A 23082-nucleotide genomic window follows, 5' to 3' on the forward strand; every position below is an offset into this window, starting at 1 on the left:
TGTCAGTGACTATCGTTCAATAGTGTTTTGCTATAAGAGAGCACAGGTGTCTCACAAACTACTGTTTTTGCTTTATTATTAAACCCATTTCCCATCAATTGATATAAACAATAGATATATTCAATTCTTTCTCTAAAAGAAAACAATTGTTTTGATTGTGTAAAAACAAGAATAAACTCTTTAAGCTATACTTTTACTCATTGTATAACATATCATACAATAAACAAAAGTTGAATTTATCAATACTTCAAACTTTAATACAGTTTTAACTGTTTTTGTCAAAAAAAAGTAAGTACTAAAAGGGTTAGTTAGATAAAGGAATGGCAGAAACGGGAGTCAAATCATCTGTCAGTCAGAATTTCATGCGTCAGTTCCGCGACAAGAATACTCGTCAGCTCAAGAACTTGACGTCCACTCAGTTTATGGAAGTCTGGAGTCATTACGACAAAGACGGTAAGCAATCATACTATCAGTTCCTATATATTCACAACACAACACTCATTAATCATTTGCAACACAACATTGCACTTGTTTTACTCAATTTTCATCTTCAATACAAAAAACTGCTTAAAATTATTGCCGAATCAAACCAAGTGGTACTAAACCCAAGGCCACTGCTTATACACTTAAATTATGTATAATTTAATAAAACAATTCACAAAAATTTATTTTTTACATAAAGATAACTTTGCTAACTAGATATATATGTATTACTGTATATATGACAAACATCAATATCATATCATATCTTTATAATTTAATACAATATACGGTAATACTGTACATAATATACATAATTGAGTTTATATTTTAAAACTTGGGAATCAGCGCATAAAGAATTTAGTGTTCAATAGATTGTAAAAATCGGATTATAATATAATAGATAGGATTTGTTTTATTTTCTCATTCACTTATATATCATATAACATATATTATGCGTATGTTTTGTACAATATTGTATATTACAATTTACTATCTTATATTAAATATTGTATATTTAACTTAATTTTTAAGTTTGTTAATGAAACACATGATTTATATCATATTGAAAATATTGTATAATCAATCAAAACTAACTGATCATTATACTGATATCAGTAGATAAATATGCAAAAAAAACATATTTTCTTATATTGATATCTCATTACATATCAGCTATACTATGTTTTTATACTATATAATGTCATGTTATACAGTAAATTCTATACGTATACATAATTACATCACACACACAGATATATATATATATATATATATATATATATATATATATATTATATATATTCGATTATTTATACTCTCTAAAAATATAGTATTAATAAACTATAAATTGGTGGTAATCAAAACATAGTATTTTTAATTTATTGTATTTATATTAATACAATGTTTAATTATTTTAATAAAAACTGTTCGTTAATATAGTTTTATTTTATGTGATTTTTTAAAAATTATTAATATATTTTAAATCTAAATTTGTAAACAATTTTTTAAATGACTAAAAATATACAATAAATATAAAAGCATTCATTTTATAATAATGTATTTGTTAATAACAATGTTTTTGTTTAAAATAATCAATAATTTCTAAATAATGTTTAAAAATATCAAATAATTCAAATATATTTATAAAATAGTTTATGAATTTTTCATACAACTATTAATTAAATGGAAAATTTATTGAATTCAATGATATGATATTTACATTATGTAAATTTGTTTTCAAAGTTTATGTATTGTTTGAATATAATATTGTCATTTAGAATAAAATTTATTTGATTTAGCATAAATTGATTTAAACTATAGTAATGTATATTTTAATTTTATTAAACTTAATTAAATACAACAAATTTGTTTAGTATCAAGCATATTTCAAAATTTGATTAAAAGATATGTAATGCACTTGTAATGAAAATAAACATTAAATAGTAAAGTATTATTTATGTATTATTTAATAAAATTGCAATTCTCAGCATTTAATACATGTATAATCAAATTATATAATATATAAATAATATCAATATTTTACAGTCTCATTAAAACTGAATTCTTAGTTTAAGGAAATTTTCAACTATAACTGTAATATAAATCTTTGAAACAAATAAAACATTTATTTGGAATAAATGAAAATTTTATTAAAATATTTGGAAAATTATTTATGAAATGCTAAACACAAAACAAAGAAATAGTTATATAGTTTTAAAGCAAACCATAATTACAAACACAAGCAAACATTGTTGTATATATTTAATGGATCAACAAATTTAGTTTTATCGCATATATTAGTAATCGTCTCACATTTATTTTAATACCAATTTTCGTAAACAATTTTGTTAGAATAAAAAAAACTATATACTGTACTTTACAAATATAAAATATTAATTTTTACAATTATTTACAATAGCAAAATTATAAAAAGAAATTAATAAAGTTATATTCATATTATAATTAAAACTCTTAAAGCATTGCAAACAATAATACAATATTTGATAGCTTGATATAAATTTATATAAAGAATATATAGTAATTGTTTATATTATTATTTTTAAAAAATAATATTTAGTTTTTATATCTAAATTCTATTTACTCAAACAAAATCTTACTTTATTTATTCTAAAACTTTTATTCTACTAATTCTAAGTCTAGTAATACTAAAATTATATATATATTTAAAGCTTTAATACTGTATTTTTGATAAAAATTTTGTTTGGTGTTATAGATATAAGACGTCCACAAATATAAGGGATATTCAAATAAATAAACATAAAAATTATTTATAAGATTTATAAATTATAATAAAATATTGTTTGCTAAAATAAACTTACAAGTTAGAAATAAAATTATATATAAATAATTAAAAATAATTTTAAAAATTTACTAAATATAACTGTCAAAATTTTAATAAACTAAATATTTTAATATACTGTATATAACTTAAGTAACTTTACAGTTTGAAGATTAAATGAACATTGATTCAATAAAATATTAAGTTTTAATATAAATTCGGTACTAAAAAATGTGGACGACCTAACTGGATAACACTTTAATAATAATGTGTGTTTGTGGTATACAGTTTGCTACTTCGAGGCACATAAACTATAGTACATCAAAATATTAGTCTATAAAATAAATAAAGCAGTTTTTATTGTGAATCATATCAATAACAATATACTGTAATTATGTGACTATTTTTATATAATTATTAGATAGGAATTCTTATCAAAATATAATTTTTTAAAAACTAAGTACTTTTTGCAAAAATACAAAAAACATTTTGATTTTATCAATTTATTTAATCTAACAAAAGATAATATAATAAATAAAATTTATTATAAATATTATGTTAATAACTGATACTTTTCAACAAAGTGTAATCAATTGCTAATTTTCTATCTATCATATTATAAAATTATTTTTAAGTTATGAAAATATTTAAAACATTAAGCAATTAAAATACTTTTATTAATCTAATCAATTACATAATTCTACGTTATTTAAAAATTAAAGTTTGTTTTTATTAACTAGTAATTATTAAATGCTAATCATTTTTTATTATATTATTATTTTCATATATAAATTATGGATAAAAATTTTGCACATCATAAAACTATACATTGCAAAAAATAAATAAAAATTATTATCCATATAACATACTATATATACCATATTTTATAACTCGTTTTAATAGAATATACGTTTTGAAAAATTATTTGAAGTTATAGTTTAGTTTCATTTATTCATTTAAAATGTTGTTTATTTGAATTTGCTTTTAATGATAATAATGCTTTTAATCAAAAGTATTAATTTAAAAAATAATAACATTAAATAGATAATTTTATTTTTTATAAAAAATTATAATATTTAAAAATATATAAAATAATATATAAATAGTTTATCTATTTTTCTGTACACTAACATTCATGTGTAATATATATATATATTATAATTATGTATTTTTATATTTAACACCACATAACAATCCTGTGCTTTTGATAATGTATAATAAATGTGTAAAAAATAATGGTTTAATTTTTATTAGAGTTGGTCCATATTCTGGTGAATATTTTAATGTTTGAATTGTCTTTTTAATAATTTACAAATTGCTTTTAAATTTTATATTAACTAATAAATAATATAAATTGTAAATTGTATAAATAAAATGTGACTCAAATGTATATACAGGGCGTTCCATTTGCTTAGAAACACCAGTTAAAGTCAAATAACATTTTAATGAATTAACATAAATCAATGAAAATTATAGGATATAAAATACAATTGTCAACAATTATAACGATACCAACTATTTTAAGATGAGTTTACTATAGCGCGTAAAGAAAAACAGCGATTCAATTGTATAGAAATTAAAACAGCCATAGAAACAATGTTAATTTTTTTTATAATTTATACATTAAAATTTTATAATAATTAAAATTGCACTGTAATATGATGAATAGCCTGACATTTGATGTCATTTTAAGGATAAAATGACCCTTAAAAAGACTATATGTTACAGTTGTTAATATAATACTCTCATAATCTAAAAAATTATTTTATTTATTTATATTTCACTGAAAAACTATTTGAATGTTAATTCAATGAGAAAATATTAAATTCAATAAAATATAAATAAATGGAACGCACTGTATATACTGTAAGTATGTTTCGTATTATAAGATTATTATTAATATAGTATAAGATATGAATACTAACAAAACAGTTAATATAATCAACGGTTTAATGAAATTATTCTATATATAAAATTAAATTGATTTAAAAACATGAATATAAACAAAATAATAATACAAACTAAAATAATATTTTTTTTTGATTACTAGTATTACTAGTAAAAATAGCACTTTATATTTTAAATATATTAATATCTTAAACTTTAAACCTCCCTTAGCCCCCTTAAACCCGCCCATTAGGTGCTAATTTTATTATTTATTATAGATTAGATATATTATCTATAATTTATAATATACCTTGAAAATATTATAACTTAGTTTTAAATTTAAATTATAAATTTAAATACTCTATTTTTATACATAAACTATATTTTTCAATGTAATTAAAATTTTATATAAATATATTAATAGTTTACAGTATATACAAATTTATGTAATATACTGTATATTGTAATATACGATACTAAAAGTGATAGACTGTGTCATTATTTTTATTAGTATAACACTTATGTTTGTTGAACTAAAATGAGTCTCTATGTAGTCTATATGCCTTTCCTTTAATAATGACCCACAAGTATAGCGACCATTAGTTCAGTTTTATCCCCAATTGTTTACGAGTTTACTACTTCTAGTTATTTAAATGATACAAAATTTTAATGTATAATATTATAGTTAAATTATATACTATTTTTAAATAAAATAAAAATAATTTATTTAAGTAGTGATACAATCAAATAATATTGTAAATATTGTTATCTTAATGTCTAACAACTCTAACCATGAGTTGTGTACAAAAGCGATAAGAAATTCGTTTATTCATTTGCCATACGATTCCGTATTCTGGAGTCAATATAAGCCATGAAAAGGCATTTCATATATTAATAAATAAATACTATATATTAGACATTATTCTCAATATTTCAATGCAAGCAAATACTTGTCTATTTTTACCTTATTTTAGTTAATATCATTTCGTTAAAACTCGTGGGTAATGTTTATATCAAAAGTAATGTTAATTTATTTTATGGAAATTTGTTATTACACTAAATAATACTTTTAATTTAATGGAAAATTGTAAATTAGGTTTTAATCTAAATTTTATTTTCTAAATCAATCAACGAAATTACAAATAAGTTAAATCATTTAGCTAATAATAATATTAATATATATTATTTTCATTTTTATAATTAGTAGTAGATTTTAGCAAATTATTTTTTAAAAATGAAAGGCAATTGTAAAAATATTTATGAATAATTTATAATATATATAAATAATTTATTATTAAAAAGAGAAATAAAAAAACATTAGAACCTAATTTATAAATAATACTTAGATTATTTTAAATCAAAATAATAACAATAATAATAATTGTAAAACATTAACAAACAAAATTTTAAATGTTTTCAATTTTTCAATGCATTAGACAAATATCAAAACTTTCAAAATAATTATGTTTGAATTTTTATCATTGCAACAAATAAAATAAAAACTAGTATATAATTTCTTATTATAAACTGAGTCATTAATAAACAGTGCATTGAGTGTTATGTTGAGAGAATGTATATTATGTTATATTATATTATATTATATTATATTATATTATATTATATTATATTATATTATATTATATTATATTATATTATATTATATTATATTATATTATATTATATTATATTATTGTATTTTATTTGATATTTAATTCACATATTCGTAAATACAATAAATTTCTACATTTATTACAAAATATAATATACAGTAGACTATTGACCACATGTACAGTATTGTACTAACTTTCTCCATTGTGTGCCATTATCTTCATTTTGTTAAATTTTCTAAAAACAGTTTTATTTTATTTTTTAATTCTCTATTTGAATTTTAAGTTAAAATTTGCGAAAAAACAGATCGATAGACGTTTTGAATTCAGACAACATGTACTCCGTTTCAATGAGTTCGTCAAAAATTAGTTAAAGTATTAGAAATACTTATAACAAGTAGTTATTAACAACGATATGATGAGTTGTATAGAAATAAATAGGTATACCTTTTGTTATAATCTATAGACTATTATCTTCATTGATGTTCATTATTATCATTTATGCGTTTTTGTAAACTCAGGTCTTTTATTATATTATTAATACTATTACCACTGATGACCAAACAAATACATTAACAATATAATGATTTTGTATTGTTGAGAGAATAATATTATTTTCAGACATTCATATCTTTCAAGTAATTTATTTTCATAATTTTAATTATCATAAATTATTTAAATTTGATTTTTTATGTTTTTCATATTAAACGATTAAATATATTAATATAACTATTTGATATGTAAATTTTATTTATTTTAATAATATTAAAGATGTTATAAACAAAATTAATATTATTTTTTAGTTTATTTTAATTATATTTTGTATTAATAATACCATAAACTATTAATATAAGCAACAATAGTTTTATAAATAAAATTCATTAAACTTGATTGAAACATACTGTAAGTTTTTTTGATAATTTTGTATCGATTTTTCTATTCAAAACATTTATATTTAGTTACACTATTATTATTTGATTCATATATATATAAATTTTTATATATCTATTGGGATTTATGAAAAAACTGTTTTTTAAATCTTCACTAAACAAATCAATTGCAATGAATTTTTTTTTGAGTTTTATTTTAATGATTTTGTGTAGATTTGATGATTCTTAATATTATGTGAAATATAAATATTATTTTCATCGATTCAATTCTATAGTATTTATACTGTAATATGCTTTGTATAGATATGTATAAAAATCAATTGATTCACTATATAAACTACTATAATATAGAGACAACATTTATGTTACGAAAATTTGCACATAATTTGGTAGCAATAAAATAATAATCAATTTTTAAAATTTGAATATTTATTATGTAGTACAGTATTACAGTCACACATATTATAATAATTTGTAAACAAATTTTTATCTTTTGAATACACTTTTGCACGCATTTCAATGTACAGTAGTATACTATAAATTTATAATCTAATGATAACAGTATTATACACTATTATACTGTAAAATACTGAATAATATTTAGTTTATTACATCTACACTGAATAAAATAAATTTAAAGAATTTTTTAATATATTACACTATATTTGATTAACAGTTGACAATAATTAAACTAATTTAATGTACTATATTTAGTTTTAAATAATTTTAAATACTATTTTTTTTTAAATTTAAATAGTTAATAATAAAATTATATTAGAAAAAATAAATTTTGATTAAATTTATTTACTCATATCATTTTTTATGTACAAATACTATTTTAATTTTATTTACAATTACTCTTATCATATATTAATATATGCTAATAAATAAACATAAACATTTTTTCAAATATAATATAATAAAGATATTGTATTGTAATAATTATAATATTTAAATTATTATAATTTTTTAATTAAATCCAGTTTATTAGTGCAAGTAATGTATTAAATAAAAATAAAGTTTTTTTTAACTTATATACAGTATATACAAAAATTAATAATTAAAATGAATAAAATAAAATAAACACAAACACACTATCAATCAATTATATAAATTTATTGAATTCAGACGAAAGCAAAAATGAAATGAAATGATATCGGATTCAAACATTTTGTGAGTGTTTATGATATTCTCAAACAGCTTTATAAGTGATTACTAAAAACAGACTTTTTATATATAATATCAATGTTTCTGATATATAAAAAATCAATCAAAAGTTAGATATAAGTCTTGAAGCGTCTTTGATCTCTTGGACGCCACTCCGGGATATCTTCAAAGTAAAGAAATTGTTTATTTAACTAAAAACAACAAAAAAGTAAATCATTTTTAATATAAGTTAAAAGATTTTGTTTGTGAATTTTATTAGCTTTTTAGTTAAAATTACTGTTTATTATTAGTTATTTATTATTAATTAATAAATTTCATTATTTAATCTAAATAATATATAATTATCTAACATATTTATTAATTTTAATATTTATAAATAAATCTAAAAAATATTGAATGAAATTTATATTAAAAATATATTCTATAAAATAAATACATTTTACAATTAAATTTAAATAGAAGAATTGGAAGTACAGTAAAATATTTGTAGTGTTTTTGTCATTTATTTTACAAATAAAATTAAATATATCGGTATTATAATAATCGGAATTTTACAGTTATTTTTACTAATCTACACATTTTATAGTCTAAACTTGTATAGTAATAAAAAACTAATTAAATAAATGGACTTTCATAGATAAATTTTATAAAAATTCAAATAACAATAAAATAATAAAACAAAATTTCAATTTTTCTAATTTTAAATAGTATACAATGTATAATACAATGTTAACAAAAATGGTTTTAATTTAACAAAAAGTGGTTTTAATAGTTCAATATTACTATACCTATTGATCGATATTTCTTATAAAGCTTTTCTAAAAAATATTCTATTTATTTGATTTTATACATTATATCATTTGAAAATAAGTAAATGTAAAAATTTATATTTTTTATAAACCGGTATAAATTTATATGTAATTTCATTTTGTTATTTTATATTATTAAGCAATTTATAGTATCATTAAGCTTTAATTATTAATTGCTTGACAACGCATCAAAACAATTAAAAATGCTTTTTTGTTAAGTAAATTAAATATTGAAATCAATTACAACTTGACAACAGATGAATATTTAAATTAAATTATATTAAATTTAGTATTTTAAATAATATTTTAAATATTTTTATCTGTTATTAAAATTATATTATAAATATATTCAAACAAACTTTTAAAAAGTTTTGTTTACATTTTTATCAAAAAAATACTAGTGTTTGTGTGTATGTATTAATATAATACATACTTTATCATTATGCTATACATTAGGATCCCCATAAAATGCATATATTGTTAAAATATGCTATAATATAGCAGCTATATATTATATCAATCATAGCTATTGCATATATATGCATAAATTATACAGTATAACATAACAAGTTTTACAGATATTTTTTAATAACTTTTTAATTTATATCAAACAATGAGTATGATATCCATACTCATTTAATTTGTATTAGTTTATTTGTGTAATTTAATTTTACAAAGATTTATGCCAATAGCAGCTATATATTATACAATTGCGATTCCAATAACAGTAATATCTGTTATTTGCAAATATAACTTAATTTTATTGTAAAGTATAGTTTTTAAATAATTTTAATTTAAAAAATATAAAATATATAATAAAATATAATAATTTTTTAACTCTTAATAATAATTAATTAAAATACGAATAATTCTATTTAGTTAATATTAATAATTATAGTTTACTAGACGATAACAGATATCGATAAAACAAAATTAACATGGTAACCCATAGAAAAAATTTATTTTAGAAACTTTCTATAAATTTTCTAATATTTTTAGAAATTTATAGTTTTGGTCCACTCTGTAAACTAACCAAACTCTAACTGTTAGTGAATAATTAATTTTTTAAAATGTTGATATATTATATTATCTAATGTTTGAAAAAAATGAAAATATTGTTAAAAATAATAAAACATTTGGATTTTTTCAACCGTTGTAAAAACATTATATAACAATAAATTAATTTTTTTATTTTACGAATTTAAAACAATTTTAATTAAATTTCAAAATACTGTTGAGCTTATCTATGACCATCATTACAATTTTTTTTATTAAAACGTGAATTAATAATATATAGTATTAATATAAATTAATAATCTAATTTGTAAATGACTTTAAAACAAAAAGTATTATTTATGATTAATTACATAACATTGTTACCAATAATACTATATATATTATATTAATTTAGTTCTAGGTTAGATTTCTAACAAATTATAATAATTATTATTTATGCAAATAATTTTGTTTATTATAAACAAAATAATGACATTCACAATGTTTAATAAAATTTAAAATAAAATAAACACTAACAACTTTATATAAATTATATGATATTTTATAACTATTTATATTTAATGTGAATATTCATTATTTTAATTTTGTTTTGTTTTATTAGAAGTAAAACATTATAACAAATGTTTTATTTATAGTTTTCTTAAAATATTTATAACTTTTTAATATATTACATACTGTAAAATGTATACAGTACATTTATATAAACTGTATTCTATATACCAATAAATTATGTGTAATATATATATATATATAATTATTTAGATTTCTTAGATATATATATATATATATATATAAACTCTTGGTTTAACATTATACACAATATACAGTATATTATATTAATATTTTGTAGTATATAAATAGTTTTATAAATTAAAGTTATATAAAATTAAAGTGATACCTAATGTTAGAAATGTTGACCAAAATTTTTAAATATTAATAGCATTTTACATTAATCACATTTACTTAAAGAATAAAACTTAGTAAAGACCTGCAACTAATAAATTTTTAAAGTTAAAAATATATTTTTGATACATTTTTTGTTAAATATACTAAAAATTCAAATATTTAAAAAAACCAGAATAAATTATAAGCGATGATATAAATTATGTTATTTGCTATTGATTTATAGATTCATATATAATAATAATGTTATATAAATTTGATGTAAGTTATCATACATTTATACCGACAGCTCCAGTCTCTCATAGAAATTCAGTTTTAGTAAATTTAAACATCAATTTGTTGTCAAATAAAAAATATCTTTTATTTTTTACGAATGATTTAAAAATATGTTTATTTATGTGGCTTTTCATTGGAATGACATTTACATTAAAACTTACTTTAACTTAATTTATAATTTATTTAAATCTAATTGTATTTGATTTTGAAGAATCATAATGTTTAAAATAGGACTTTTTAAATTGTGTTATTTTATTAGCGCATAAAATATACAATATAATAGATCTAACAAAATTAAATAAATTAAATAAAATTATTTTTTATTATTCAATATACAAATACTATAGTATATAAAGTCATTATGAAAATAATTGTTTGAAATATTGAAGTTTCACATCAAAATTACATGAGTTACTTAAATTACAATATATCGTGCATATTTGCATTGCTATAATATACTGCAGTAATCAATAATCACCAGTAATTGTCAACTACTTTAACAATCAGCTGTTATAAGTATAATCGTATTAAAAATAATAACAATATTTATAAGTAAAAAATTTATTTAATTTTATACATATCTAAATTATGTTTAACTTAGTCAAAAAATATTAAGCACTTATTTATTATTAGAGTATTATTATTTTTGCATTGTTAAATTGAAGTAAATAATTTTATATTTTATAAACTTAAAATAGATTAAAATAAATAAATCTAAAAATTTGAAATGTGTTATTTTGAAATGCATTTATATTAAAATTGAAGAGCATTTATGAATATTTTATACATTGGTGTACAGTATATCTAAAATATTATTAAAAAAGAGGTCAAATCAGTTGCATATCTGTCCTTCAAATGTATTATTTCGGTCGATATATTGCGTGAAATAACGTGTCATTTACTAAAGTGAACACAAAATAGTTTGCCATAAACTAAATTCAACTTCAAAAACATGTTTATTATTTATAAACCACAATATAATAAATTTTATATTTTTATTTAACAAACTTTGTTTCTATTGTCGGTTTTATTGAATATAAGTGTCAATGTTTAAGCAAATCTCATATGACATTAATTAAATATAATTCAATTGTATTCGTAACACTTAATTTTAATTAACATTTTTTATAATTTAAAAATTGCTTATTATAAATACTTATATTAAATAAATTATATTATTAAATTATATATTGCTTGTCATAAATTAAATAAATGACATTTAAAATAAAACAATAAATGATATAACTATCTGATATAATCAAAATATATATAAATAACAATTAAGTTTATTCTAATTAATATATTGTAATAAATGAATAATGTTTGCTTAAAGACAAATTACATTTTGCACTAATTTCTATCTATATATTATTGTATGACTTAATCACATACAGTTAATTTATAATAGTCAGACTTATTTATTATAATATATTTAAATAAAATACAAATAAAAAAATATACAAAAAATATTAAATATTGACTAGCATTTTGACTAATCTTAAAATATATTATTAGAAAAACTAAGTTTAAGATTAATTGAGTTTTATTTTTTAGTTTTAAATAAAATATTAATTATTTTGCATATTTATATTTTTCAATTAAGGAAATGGTTATATAGAGGGCCGAGAACTGGACAATTTTCTCCGGGAATTTGTCAGTTCGGTAAATGCTATCGATGTCGGACCAGAGGTAATGATTTGTTTATATATTTACTATTTTATTGCTAATGATATATAATAGTAATTAAAACATGAGAAACGTATTGTAAAATAAAATGAATCTAAAAAAGTCATTCAATGAGATGTTATGTTGAAAATATAATTTGCAATAATTGCTTTGTTTATAGGTTTAGATACATTACTACTGATAAATAATTGCTTCATTAGTTTTTCCAAAATAAATAGGTGTCAAATAAGATCAGAATAATAATTATACTAAAATAATTAATTAAATTACTATATCAATACATTTATAGTGTATTTAAATTTTATTTATTATATAATAACTAAATATTTCTTAAATAAATAAATAAAAATAAAAGAAAAAATTAAAAATTGTATTGTTTTTGTATAAAAATAATTTTAAAAAATTAAAAAATTATTATTTAATCATTTAATCATTTAGTTGGTGACGGACTCAATGTTTGCCGAATTAAAAGAGTGTTTTATGGAGGCCTACGACGACAATAGAGACGGAAAAATAGAAATACGCGAAGTATGTGTCAAAATAAAGAGATTAAATTAAATGACAGACTTGTCATCAAATGTTTTGTTATAAAAATGAATTTCAATAAAACCATTGAATTACATGTTTTTAACAGTTGGCACAACTCCTACCTCTTGAGGAAAGCTTTTTACTTCTCTTCCGTTTCGATAATCCTTTGGAATCAAGCGTTGAATTTATGAAGGTTTGCATTCATTGCACTATTTATTTGACTGATTTGTAAATTTTTTTATTTAATTGTTTTTTATAACAATTATTAATTAGATTTGGAGAGAGTATGACACTGACGGCAGTGGATACATAGAGGCCGATGAATTAAAGGTATTATTGATACCTGTATTATAAATTTTTAATGATTATTTATTTTTGAAAACAAATATTATCATTATTTTATTATTAATATTATTTAATGACAATTATCCAGAACTTCTTGAAGGATTTATTGAGAGAAGCCAAACGAGAATCGATAGATGAGGACAAACTCATTGAATACACCGACACTTTACTCAATATATTTGATGCCAATAAAGACGGCAAATTGCAATTGAGTGAAATGGCTAAGTATGACATCCCATTCATAATTAAAGCCATTTCTGATCTCTTATATTGAATATATAATACACTACTATTACTACTATACACTTCATATTTTTATTGCAAATTTTTCATTTAATTTATTTATTTATTTCTCATAGAATACCTATTCTTGAAGCTAATAAATCTATAATTTATAATATATAATATAAATCTTCATTAATTGTTAACACAGAGCTTTAAATTGAAAGATTAGACCACAATTCCTAAGATCTCAAATAATATTAATTCTTATAGAATTTAGAGCCAAAAATAGGCTTCAAATTCAATTAAGAAATTGCTATCCTTTTATTATTTCATACAATATATAAACCTAACCTAACATATAGAGTACAATATATATGTATATATTATTGTTAAGTATTTGTCTCGAATAGAGACAAACAAAACCTTATTTATAATAAGAGTATTACAATTGCAAAGACTTATCTGAAGAGTATTTTTTTATTTATTAATATTAAATTCACAAATATTTATTTCGTATATTATATATTAATTCTTTATTTTGTAATATATATATACCGTATATGCAGTATCAATAATATTTTGTTTAAATCTTATTGAATACATAACTTTTCCAATAAAAATAAAGTTTTTTTGCTTAAATTTTCTTTATAATGTTGATTGGATTAATAGAGTATTTGTATGATTCATAATTAGTGTTAGTAATATAAAAGAACATATTATATAAATTAGTTTATAATAATATAAATACACAATTTTTCCTAAACTTTTTCAGTATAACTGAATCATAAGTATTGTTTAAAAATAAAAGCAAATGATTCATTAAAAATGAGTTCATCTAAACATATAAGTATTATACTAATGTTATTCAATTTGAACAAATGTTACAAAATTAGATAAACAAAATAATAACATATAATATATGCGGAAATGTTTTTGTTATTATTAATGAATATCTTAATTTATTTCGGATATTTCGCAAAATATACTTTTAGATGACTTCCAGAATTGTTATGTTATATTACTGTAGAATTTGAATAATTTTTATAAAGCATTTTAGCAATTGATTACATAAATTGATTGATTAGTATTACATTATGATTAAAATGGATATAAACTGATCCACTTGTATACAAAAAGACTACTTCCAGTAAAAGAGAATTTCTTGTGTCGTTCGGCATTCAAAGGCGCCTCAAAACTGACTAAAGAAGATATTGAACGAGTCTTCGCTTTATATGATAGAGTAAGTCATTTATTTTAGACATTAATTTATTGATAATGTTGTGTCAGTTTAATGTAATGAACATAATTATAATAACACTAATAAATGGATTCATCAATTGATTGGTTGAATTAAAACCTGAATTTAGGATAAGAACGGAACGATTGAAAATGAAGAGCTCAAAGGATTTCTTAAGGATTTACTGGAACTCGTCAAGAAGGTTGACATTTATATATACATACACACTGTTACACACACACACACACACACACATTATTTTACTGTTTTACTCATTATATTAGTTGATTATCTTAAAAGTAAATCCAATTTCTTAGTTGTTTATTAATATGATTATTCATTTACTGAATTAAGGTATCGTTAGATTTAGACATTGTTTTTTGTATATAGGAATTGTTAAGCCAATGAACAGTCCTTTTGGAAAACGACTTACAATTTTATCTTATATTTATATATAAATTACAAAATTAGCTGTAAATTGATTCAAAACCGATAAATAGTAAGTAAATGTTTTAGTCTTTTATATAATATATAAATTAAAGTTATGTGTTGTTTACTATTCCTATCGCGTAAAGTGTCTTAAGAGAGATATTTTTATAGAAATCGCTAAAACAATAATTAAATAAACGCTAATCTCATAGAATCGATGAGAACTTCATTTCTATTTATTGTTTCGTTTATTATAATATAACATAACTTTACACAAAATCCTTTATTTATGTAATAGTTTGCAACAAACAAAACAACATTTTATACACAAACCTATTTTTTCGTTAATTTTTATACTTAAAGTAAACCGGAGGCCTTAATCAATATTTAGTGTCATACCATTGGATCACTTTTAATAAATGTTTGATTAACATTACAAATCTTTACTTGTTCTCCAAAAATAGACAACAAATTGTATATAACTACTGAATATAATAGAATATTATATATTATAGAATCTACAATATATTAAAAATTTAATACAAGTCTTAAATATAAATTAAATATTTATGAATATTTTTTCTATTAATAATTTTATCAATTGATTATAGAATTTAAGCATGCGAATCCAAATTAATTTTTAATTAAAATATATATTTTATAAATAATATTTTTGTTGGTTAAACATTAAACATAATATTATTATAATATAAAACTATTTTTTGAATTTACTTGAATTGAATTCATAATAAACTTAATGTTGTAATCTATTGATTGGTAATCAGGACTATGACGCACAAGATTTGGGTGAATTTCAGAAGACAATACTTTCGGGATGTGATTACAATAGAGACGGCAAAATCAATAAGAAAGAGCTGACTATGATTTTGTTAGCGTTGGCCAAACACTCAACTGAATGAATGAATCAATCAATCAATGTATGAATGAATGCTCACTAAAAAAGGACATACATTTGTACGATATATCATATATTATATACATATTTATGATAAATATATATATATTTAAATTTTGTCTCATATTTACTGAATACCAACATTTTTTTGCAGATCTGACGATTCACTAAATCTATTGCAATATCGAAATGTCCAGAATTTTGGACAATTTTTTTGTGCCAATTATCGACACATATATATATATATATACACTTCTATTAATTTCATTAACTATTAGCACTTTTGCAACAATTCTATAAATATTTCTCACAAATGGTTTATTATTATATAAATATATCAAATTCTATTAAAATGGGCTATTTTTGAAATATTATCTACAAATAAAATATATAAAAAATCTACACATAAAAATTAATCTATGTATACATAGAAATAACAAAATATATGTACTTTAATACAATTCAAAAACAATTACAGTATATTATTAGGTACTAAATCCTATTTGAAAAATAACTCAAATTTGTAGGTTTAATATAAAGCCCTTATTTTTTAATTAATAATTACTAAAATAAAATAAATTTACTTAAAATTGTTGAATTACTAGCAATAAAGTAGTTAATAGTTTATTTGTTTGATAATTTATATTATTTAATTAAAAAATCATAATCAAATCATAATATTAATATTAAGGTTCCATACAGATTGTATGATTCAATTATTAGTTTTAGTTTAAACAGATATTTTTTAATATATAGTTATAGTACTAATAATATTTGCAATAGATTATAGCTAAAGCTAAACACATATTATATCAGAGTATTTAGTAAATTATAATTAGCTTTAAAAATATATATAATCTTTTAATTGTTTTCTTCCACAATATCAACAAATATAGATAATAACAATTTCAGGTACTATTGAATAACTAGAGATGTATTTTATGACTTAAAATTGTCTTTAAAAACTCAATTATCACTTTAGCACATTTTAATTGTTAAATACATAATTGTTTTTTCGATAGATTATAAGTACTAAATAATATTTATTATTATCTTAAAAATCTAATACTGTAAATTTGAACAATTATTAAAAATAAATTATTAAAAATAAAAACTTGTTATTATTTATTGACTAATTTGAAATAAACTATAATTTTCAAGTAATTGTTTTAATTATATGCTTTAATTGTATAAAATTAAAAATTTATTTGATTATATTAGTATTATATGAAGTAATTAAAATATTAAATTCATTTATGATTTAATGACACAATATTTGTAGTGATGAATAAATTATTAATATTTATTTGTGTTTTTTATTTTCATGAAATACGATACTTTATATTGTAGTCACTATTGCTATAAATTTATTGCATAATTTAGAACTATTATAACAAAAAATAGAAAAAAATTATACTTTATATTGTATGTAAAACTATAGAAAATTGATGAGTATATAAAAATATTTTATTGTTAATAATAAATTATTTTAATAAACTAATCGAAATGAGTTAAAGCAAAATATGTATAACATTAGAAAAGTCTGTTTGAAAGTCACTAATTTTAATGAAAAATTAGTGCAATTTATATAATAGCGTGTTGTTTGCAATATTAGTCAATGGATTATAAATATAATAGTTGTCGTGAGTTTGTGTTATCAAAATTGAAATTAAACTCATTTTGTTTTATTAAAAATATTATTTTTAATAATTTACATTATTTAAGATTGATTTTACTAAAATAAATTTATTAAATTAACAATAAGTTATCTTAAACTAATCATAAATTTAATTAATTTTATCAATTATTTTTAATATATAAAATAAAATATTAATAAATCAATGATAAATATTGTAATAAATCAATATTTTAGTTGAAAAATATTATTTCGTACAAAAATATATTATCTAAAAAATCCTAAGTGACTCAAAATTTATAATTATCCAAATTTATAGATTTATACAGTATTGTAGATATCAAAACTTTGTAATCGTATATAAAATCAAGTTTTATAAATATTTATTTGTAGAAAATGCTCTAAATTTTTATATTTTACAAAATCAAATATCATTGATAGTTATCAATATTAATACATTATATTTATTTTAAAATAAATTCTTTGTTAAACAGATATTTTGAATAATACATAAAACTTTTAAATTAAAAAAATAGACCTAATTATTAATATATGTATTTTTACTATAATTTCACACAACATATCTTTGGTCGTATTTGTGTGAAATTATATAGATATGATTGTATAACTTTTATGCCATAATGTAAAATTAATATTTTAAGTCCACTTTTGTATGAATCAATTGTTTGTTTAACGTTATAAAGTACTCTACGATAAACTAAGACTTGAATTTGTATCCAAACATTGGTCATCAGGAATACTGAGTCTGGAATAATGATTTTGTCGGATCACTGGATCGGTTGTCAATCATTTTTGTTGTGAATAAGCCGTAAAATTATGTGATGACTTTACTTGTCTTCGAGAGTATTAAAAAACTCACAAATTTTATGCTACAATTTGAAAATACAAAAAATACAAATACTTCAAAATTGTCGAAATTAGACAATTATTATAAAAACAAATCCAATGTTCATTCATAATAGTTTTAAACATTTTGAGCAATAAATAGATGTAGACATAAATTATATACAATATAAATTATTTTTGTTAATTACTGTATTTATTATAAATTTGTTTTACAGTACTTACGGTACTTAGAAATCATTACCAGTAATAATTTATAATATCATATCTGAAATTTTGATTAAAATTTTTATATAAATTTAAAATTGTGCTAAAATATTATAATTAATTTTAAGCCATAAAATTTCAAAAAATAAATTCATTTTAATTTAATGATTATCTTTATACAATATTTCTGATGGGATTATAAAATCTATTGAAATTTTATATTAAGTGAATGATTATTAGAGATAAAAAATATATTTATATAAATAAAATAATTAATTGCTACAGTAAACTGTTTCTTATCATTAATGACTTAAACTCAGAGAAATAATGTTAAAAATAAACTGAATATTTTATATGAATTATATATTACATACAACTAAGTAAATAAACTATACAATGAAATTCCGCTCCCATTTGCAAAAAAAACCGTATTTAAGGCTAAAATCCCAACAATTAATGACTTAGTATTGGAAAGAAGCAAATAAGTAAAAATCAAATGAATTGATATAAATTAATAACAACTGTTACGATGCATAGGAAACACTCGGAGTATTTGTTTGACTCGAAATCGTTTGTCCGACAATACACGCAAAACGGAGTGTAGGGCTGTCCGGAGCCATTGACAAAGTGTCAGAGTCTGTCTCAAGTTTGTTGTTGTCTTTAATGGCATCCTTGTGTCCATTGTAGCCATTCCTCATGTGCTCAGACATGTGCGTTCCATACATATCTTGATTGACTGTTTTGAAGTCACAGAACTGACAGTTAAACATAATTCCTTCACTAAGTCCCGGATGTTTGTTCTTCAAGTGTTGTTTATAAGTACTAGACTGATATCAAAAAATAATTTGTTGACAAACATTGAATCAACCATTAAATTATAAGATGTCTTACCTGAATGCAAGCATAGCTACAAAATGGACATTTATAGGGTCTTTCCCCAGAATGTCTCATTTTATGTCTACGAAGTGAGTTGTGATCACTTGTACTATAACTACATTTATCACATTTAAATGGCTTTTCTCCTGTATGTTGTCTCATATGAGTTCTTAAGGCACTACGACTAGCGGCTGAATGGTTGCAATGGTTGCAAATATAAGGACGGGTCTTATGGTGCACATTGTTTAAGTGCACTTTCTTTTGTCGGGCGTCATTGAACTGACGTAAACATATGTGACACTCATGAGTCTTCACGACTGATGTTTTAACCACATGTTTAACCTAATGATGGAAAAAATTATGTAACAAATAAATCAATTTTAATTTAGTCTTACTTTATGATTGATAAGTTGTTTGCAATTTTTGAATCCTTTACCACAGGTATCGCAAAGAAAATTCTTTTCATTGCTATGAATCCGTTTATGAATATTCTCTAAAATACTTAGACTGTATGTCCTATACGAACAGTGTTCACACGCGTGAAGCTCTAAATCAATGCCATGACATCGCCAAAGATGACCAGCCATTGATGACCACTGTTCACAACTTTTGTTACAATTAGAGCACACAAATCCAGAACCGGTATCTGAATGACATCTGTGGTGTTTCTGTAGATTGTCTATAGCCCTGAATCGTACAGAACATCCCTTAAATTCGCAAATATAGGTTCCCTGTTCTCGTTTGACCTTTTTCTTCCAGGCCAACCGTTTGACATTCACATGATTGTTATGTTGAACACTATTACCATTCAATATGTTTGTTGTGTTATTATTTTGATTGTTATTATCAGTCATATTGTTGTTAATGCTTTCAATGTTATTATTATTACTTTCATGTATTTTTGTAACGATCACTTGTTTAGTCTTTTTTCCACTTGAAATAAGCTGTTCCTGTTGTACCTCAACCTTACCATTGGGTAAAATGTGTCTAAGTTTTGATGCCTTTTTATTCTGTAAATTGTCATTTGTTTCACTGAGAACTTCCTTTTGTAATATTTTTGTGACAATTTTATCTTTAATTGGACTTATATTTTGGTCACTTTCAATAGTTTCAAGAGTAACGTTATCAACTTTAAGCTTATGTAGACTAACCATATGCTGACGACAAGCTAATAGTGTTGGAAAACCTTTAAAACATTTAGAGCACATGTAAGTGTTTGCCTTCTTACTGACCATCATTTTAGAGTTATCTTCATCTGAAGTAACTTTTGTTTCTCTTTTATGATTTTCAATCAAATGTTTACTGACAACAGATTTTTCAAGTGATATAAAGTTACAAATAAGACATTTAAAACATTTCGTCTCTTCAATCAACTCTTTATCTTCAAATCGTGTCAAATGAATCGATACTTTATTGTCATTTATATTAATAGATTTGGCATTTGATTTGTCAATACTTTGAGCATCGATATGCTTCATATTAACTGGAAGTGCATTATTAACAACTGGATTACCATTTGTCGTATCATTGCTATGTATTAATGACTGCGTTGTATTAGTCATTGTCATCATATGTTGTGTGGAAATCGCTGGCAAAACAATTGGTGTCAAATGAACTGCTTGTGAACGAGGGGTCAGTTGATTGGATGACAAATTAGCCGCAATTTGAAGAGTTGGTTGCATTTGTTGCGGATGTTGTTGTTGTGCTTGTGTTTGGTGGTGATGTTGATGATGATGTTGTTGCTGATGATGATGAGTTTGCGACATAAATGAGTTGTTAGTTAAGTTGTTTGACGCAACTAATGATTCGGTAGTACAGTATTGATCACCATTTAAAAGATTATCTGCTAAGGCGTCAGTTTCCAGTGAATCCAATACAGAGAAGATATCGCTTATATGTGGACCTATAGTCAAACCAAATGCTTGTGCATTGGTTGTATTGGTCGATGTTTGTGTTGACACTTGAGTGGCCGCCAAATCTGACATATCTGATGAATAATAAACAGTTTCCTCAGTATTACTATTAACTTGAGCTGCAATTGATTGGCCGTCGGTAAGAAACGGGTCAAATACAAACTGAGACATATTTAAGGCGTCGACAAATGTTTGGTCCAACGGATCGTTATTATAAGCCTCCAAATCGTTGGCCGTCTGAGCCGTCAGTAACTCAATGTTCAGGTCTTGACTATTGAGCATCGGGTGAGTTGTGCTAACTGTCCGCTCGCAGTTGACATTAGCCGTGACTGTTTGCGAGACATTAGTGGTGACATTGGCCACGAATGAGCTCATCGGAGGTAACGAGTGGTTGTTGTCATGCCTTTGAATGTGTTGATGACTCGGATGACTGTTTTGTTGACTAATCATTTCATTTGAATTGTTGTCCACCAATGTCTGTGTCGGACAGAAAGTCAAATATGAACCGTTCGGCTGATTGACTGAATGGCCAGAAGTGACCAACACTTGATCCGTTGACACACTAGTGCCACCTTTGCTCACAACAAATCGGTCGTTCATTTTAATGGTCACTTCAAGGCCGACACCTCATCGGTAATCAAGTATTAATCAATACATGGTTTCAATTGATTTATAATTAAATACATAATTATATTGTTATTAAATATTATGTTATTATTAGACATGACTTGACATCACTTTATTGTTTATATCGTCTATAAAATTTTTTACAATATCCTGAGATGACAACAATGTAATAGAGGTTAATATTATAGTCCTATTCATTAACTAAGTTATCATATTTAATGCTTACAATGACTGTAAGCATAGACTCTAAGCTGT

At 21.2% G+C, this 23082-nt stretch overlaps 2 protein-coding genes across 2 annotated transcripts; one reads left to right on the forward strand and one right to left on the reverse strand.

Moving 5' to 3' along the window:
- Positions 1-16996, forward strand: LOC128962216 (calbindin-32-like). Its single transcript, XM_054308573.1, has 10 exons — positions 1-453; positions 12942-13027; positions 13463-13552; positions 13659-13745; positions 13826-13882; positions 13986-14122; positions 15260-15362; positions 15490-15561; positions 16574-16763; positions 16859-16996. Exons 1-9 carry the CDS (start codon positions 321-323, stop codon positions 16706-16708), a joined length of 900 nt encoding a protein of 299 aa, XP_054164548.1. The 5' UTR covers positions 1-320; the 3' UTR covers positions 16709-16763; positions 16859-16996.
- A 2823-nt stretch (positions 16997-19819) lies between these two features.
- Positions 19820-22953, reverse strand: LOC128962992 (histone-lysine N-methyltransferase PRDM9-like). The gene is made up of 3 exons (XM_054309448.1): positions 20683-22953; positions 20303-20629; positions 19820-20238 (listed from the first exon to the last, which is right to left on the reverse strand). The coding sequence occupies exons 1-3, from the start codon at positions 22798-22800 to the stop codon at positions 19936-19938; spliced, it is 2748 nt and encodes a 915-aa protein (XP_054165423.1). The 5' UTR covers positions 22801-22953; the 3' UTR covers positions 19820-19935.
- Positions 22954-23082: the final 129 nt, after the last annotated feature.

The sequence above is a fragment of the Oppia nitens genome, unplaced genomic scaffold, assembly GCF_028296485.1.
Source record: "Oppia nitens isolate AA-2021 unplaced genomic scaffold, nextdenovo-longstitch-racon4-pilon3 scaffold6_pilon_pilon_pilon, whole genome shotgun sequence".
NCBI classification, from domain to species: Eukaryota; Metazoa; Arthropoda; class Arachnida; order Sarcoptiformes; family Oppiidae; genus Oppia; species Oppia nitens.

Excerpts from the sequence above, each read along its gene's own strand:
- LOC128962992 (XM_054309448.1), bottom strand. The coding sequence starts at position 22,800 with ATGAACGACCGATTTGTTGTGAGCAAAGGTGGCACTAGTGTGTCAACG. Across the intron at positions 20,630-20,682 it reads AACAACTTATCAATCATAAA|GTTAAACATGTGGTTAAAAC; the intron begins GTAAGACTAAAT and ends TTCCATCATTAG. Across the intron at positions 20,239-20,302 it reads GTAGCTATGCTTGCATTCAG|TCTAGTACTTATAAACAACA; the intron begins GTAAGACATCTT and ends TTTTGATATCAG.
- LOC128962216 (XM_054308573.1), top strand. The coding sequence starts at position 321 with ATGGCAGAAACGGGAGTCAAATCATCTGTCAGTCAGAATTTCATGCGT. Across the intron at positions 14,123-15,259 it reads CAATTGAGTGAAATGGCTAA|ACTACTTCCAGTAAAAGAGA; the intron begins GTATGACATCCC and ends GTATACAAAAAG. Across the intron at positions 15,363-15,489 it reads TCTTCGCTTTATATGATAGA|GATAAGAACGGAACGATTGA; the intron begins GTAAGTCATTTA and ends ACCTGAATTTAG.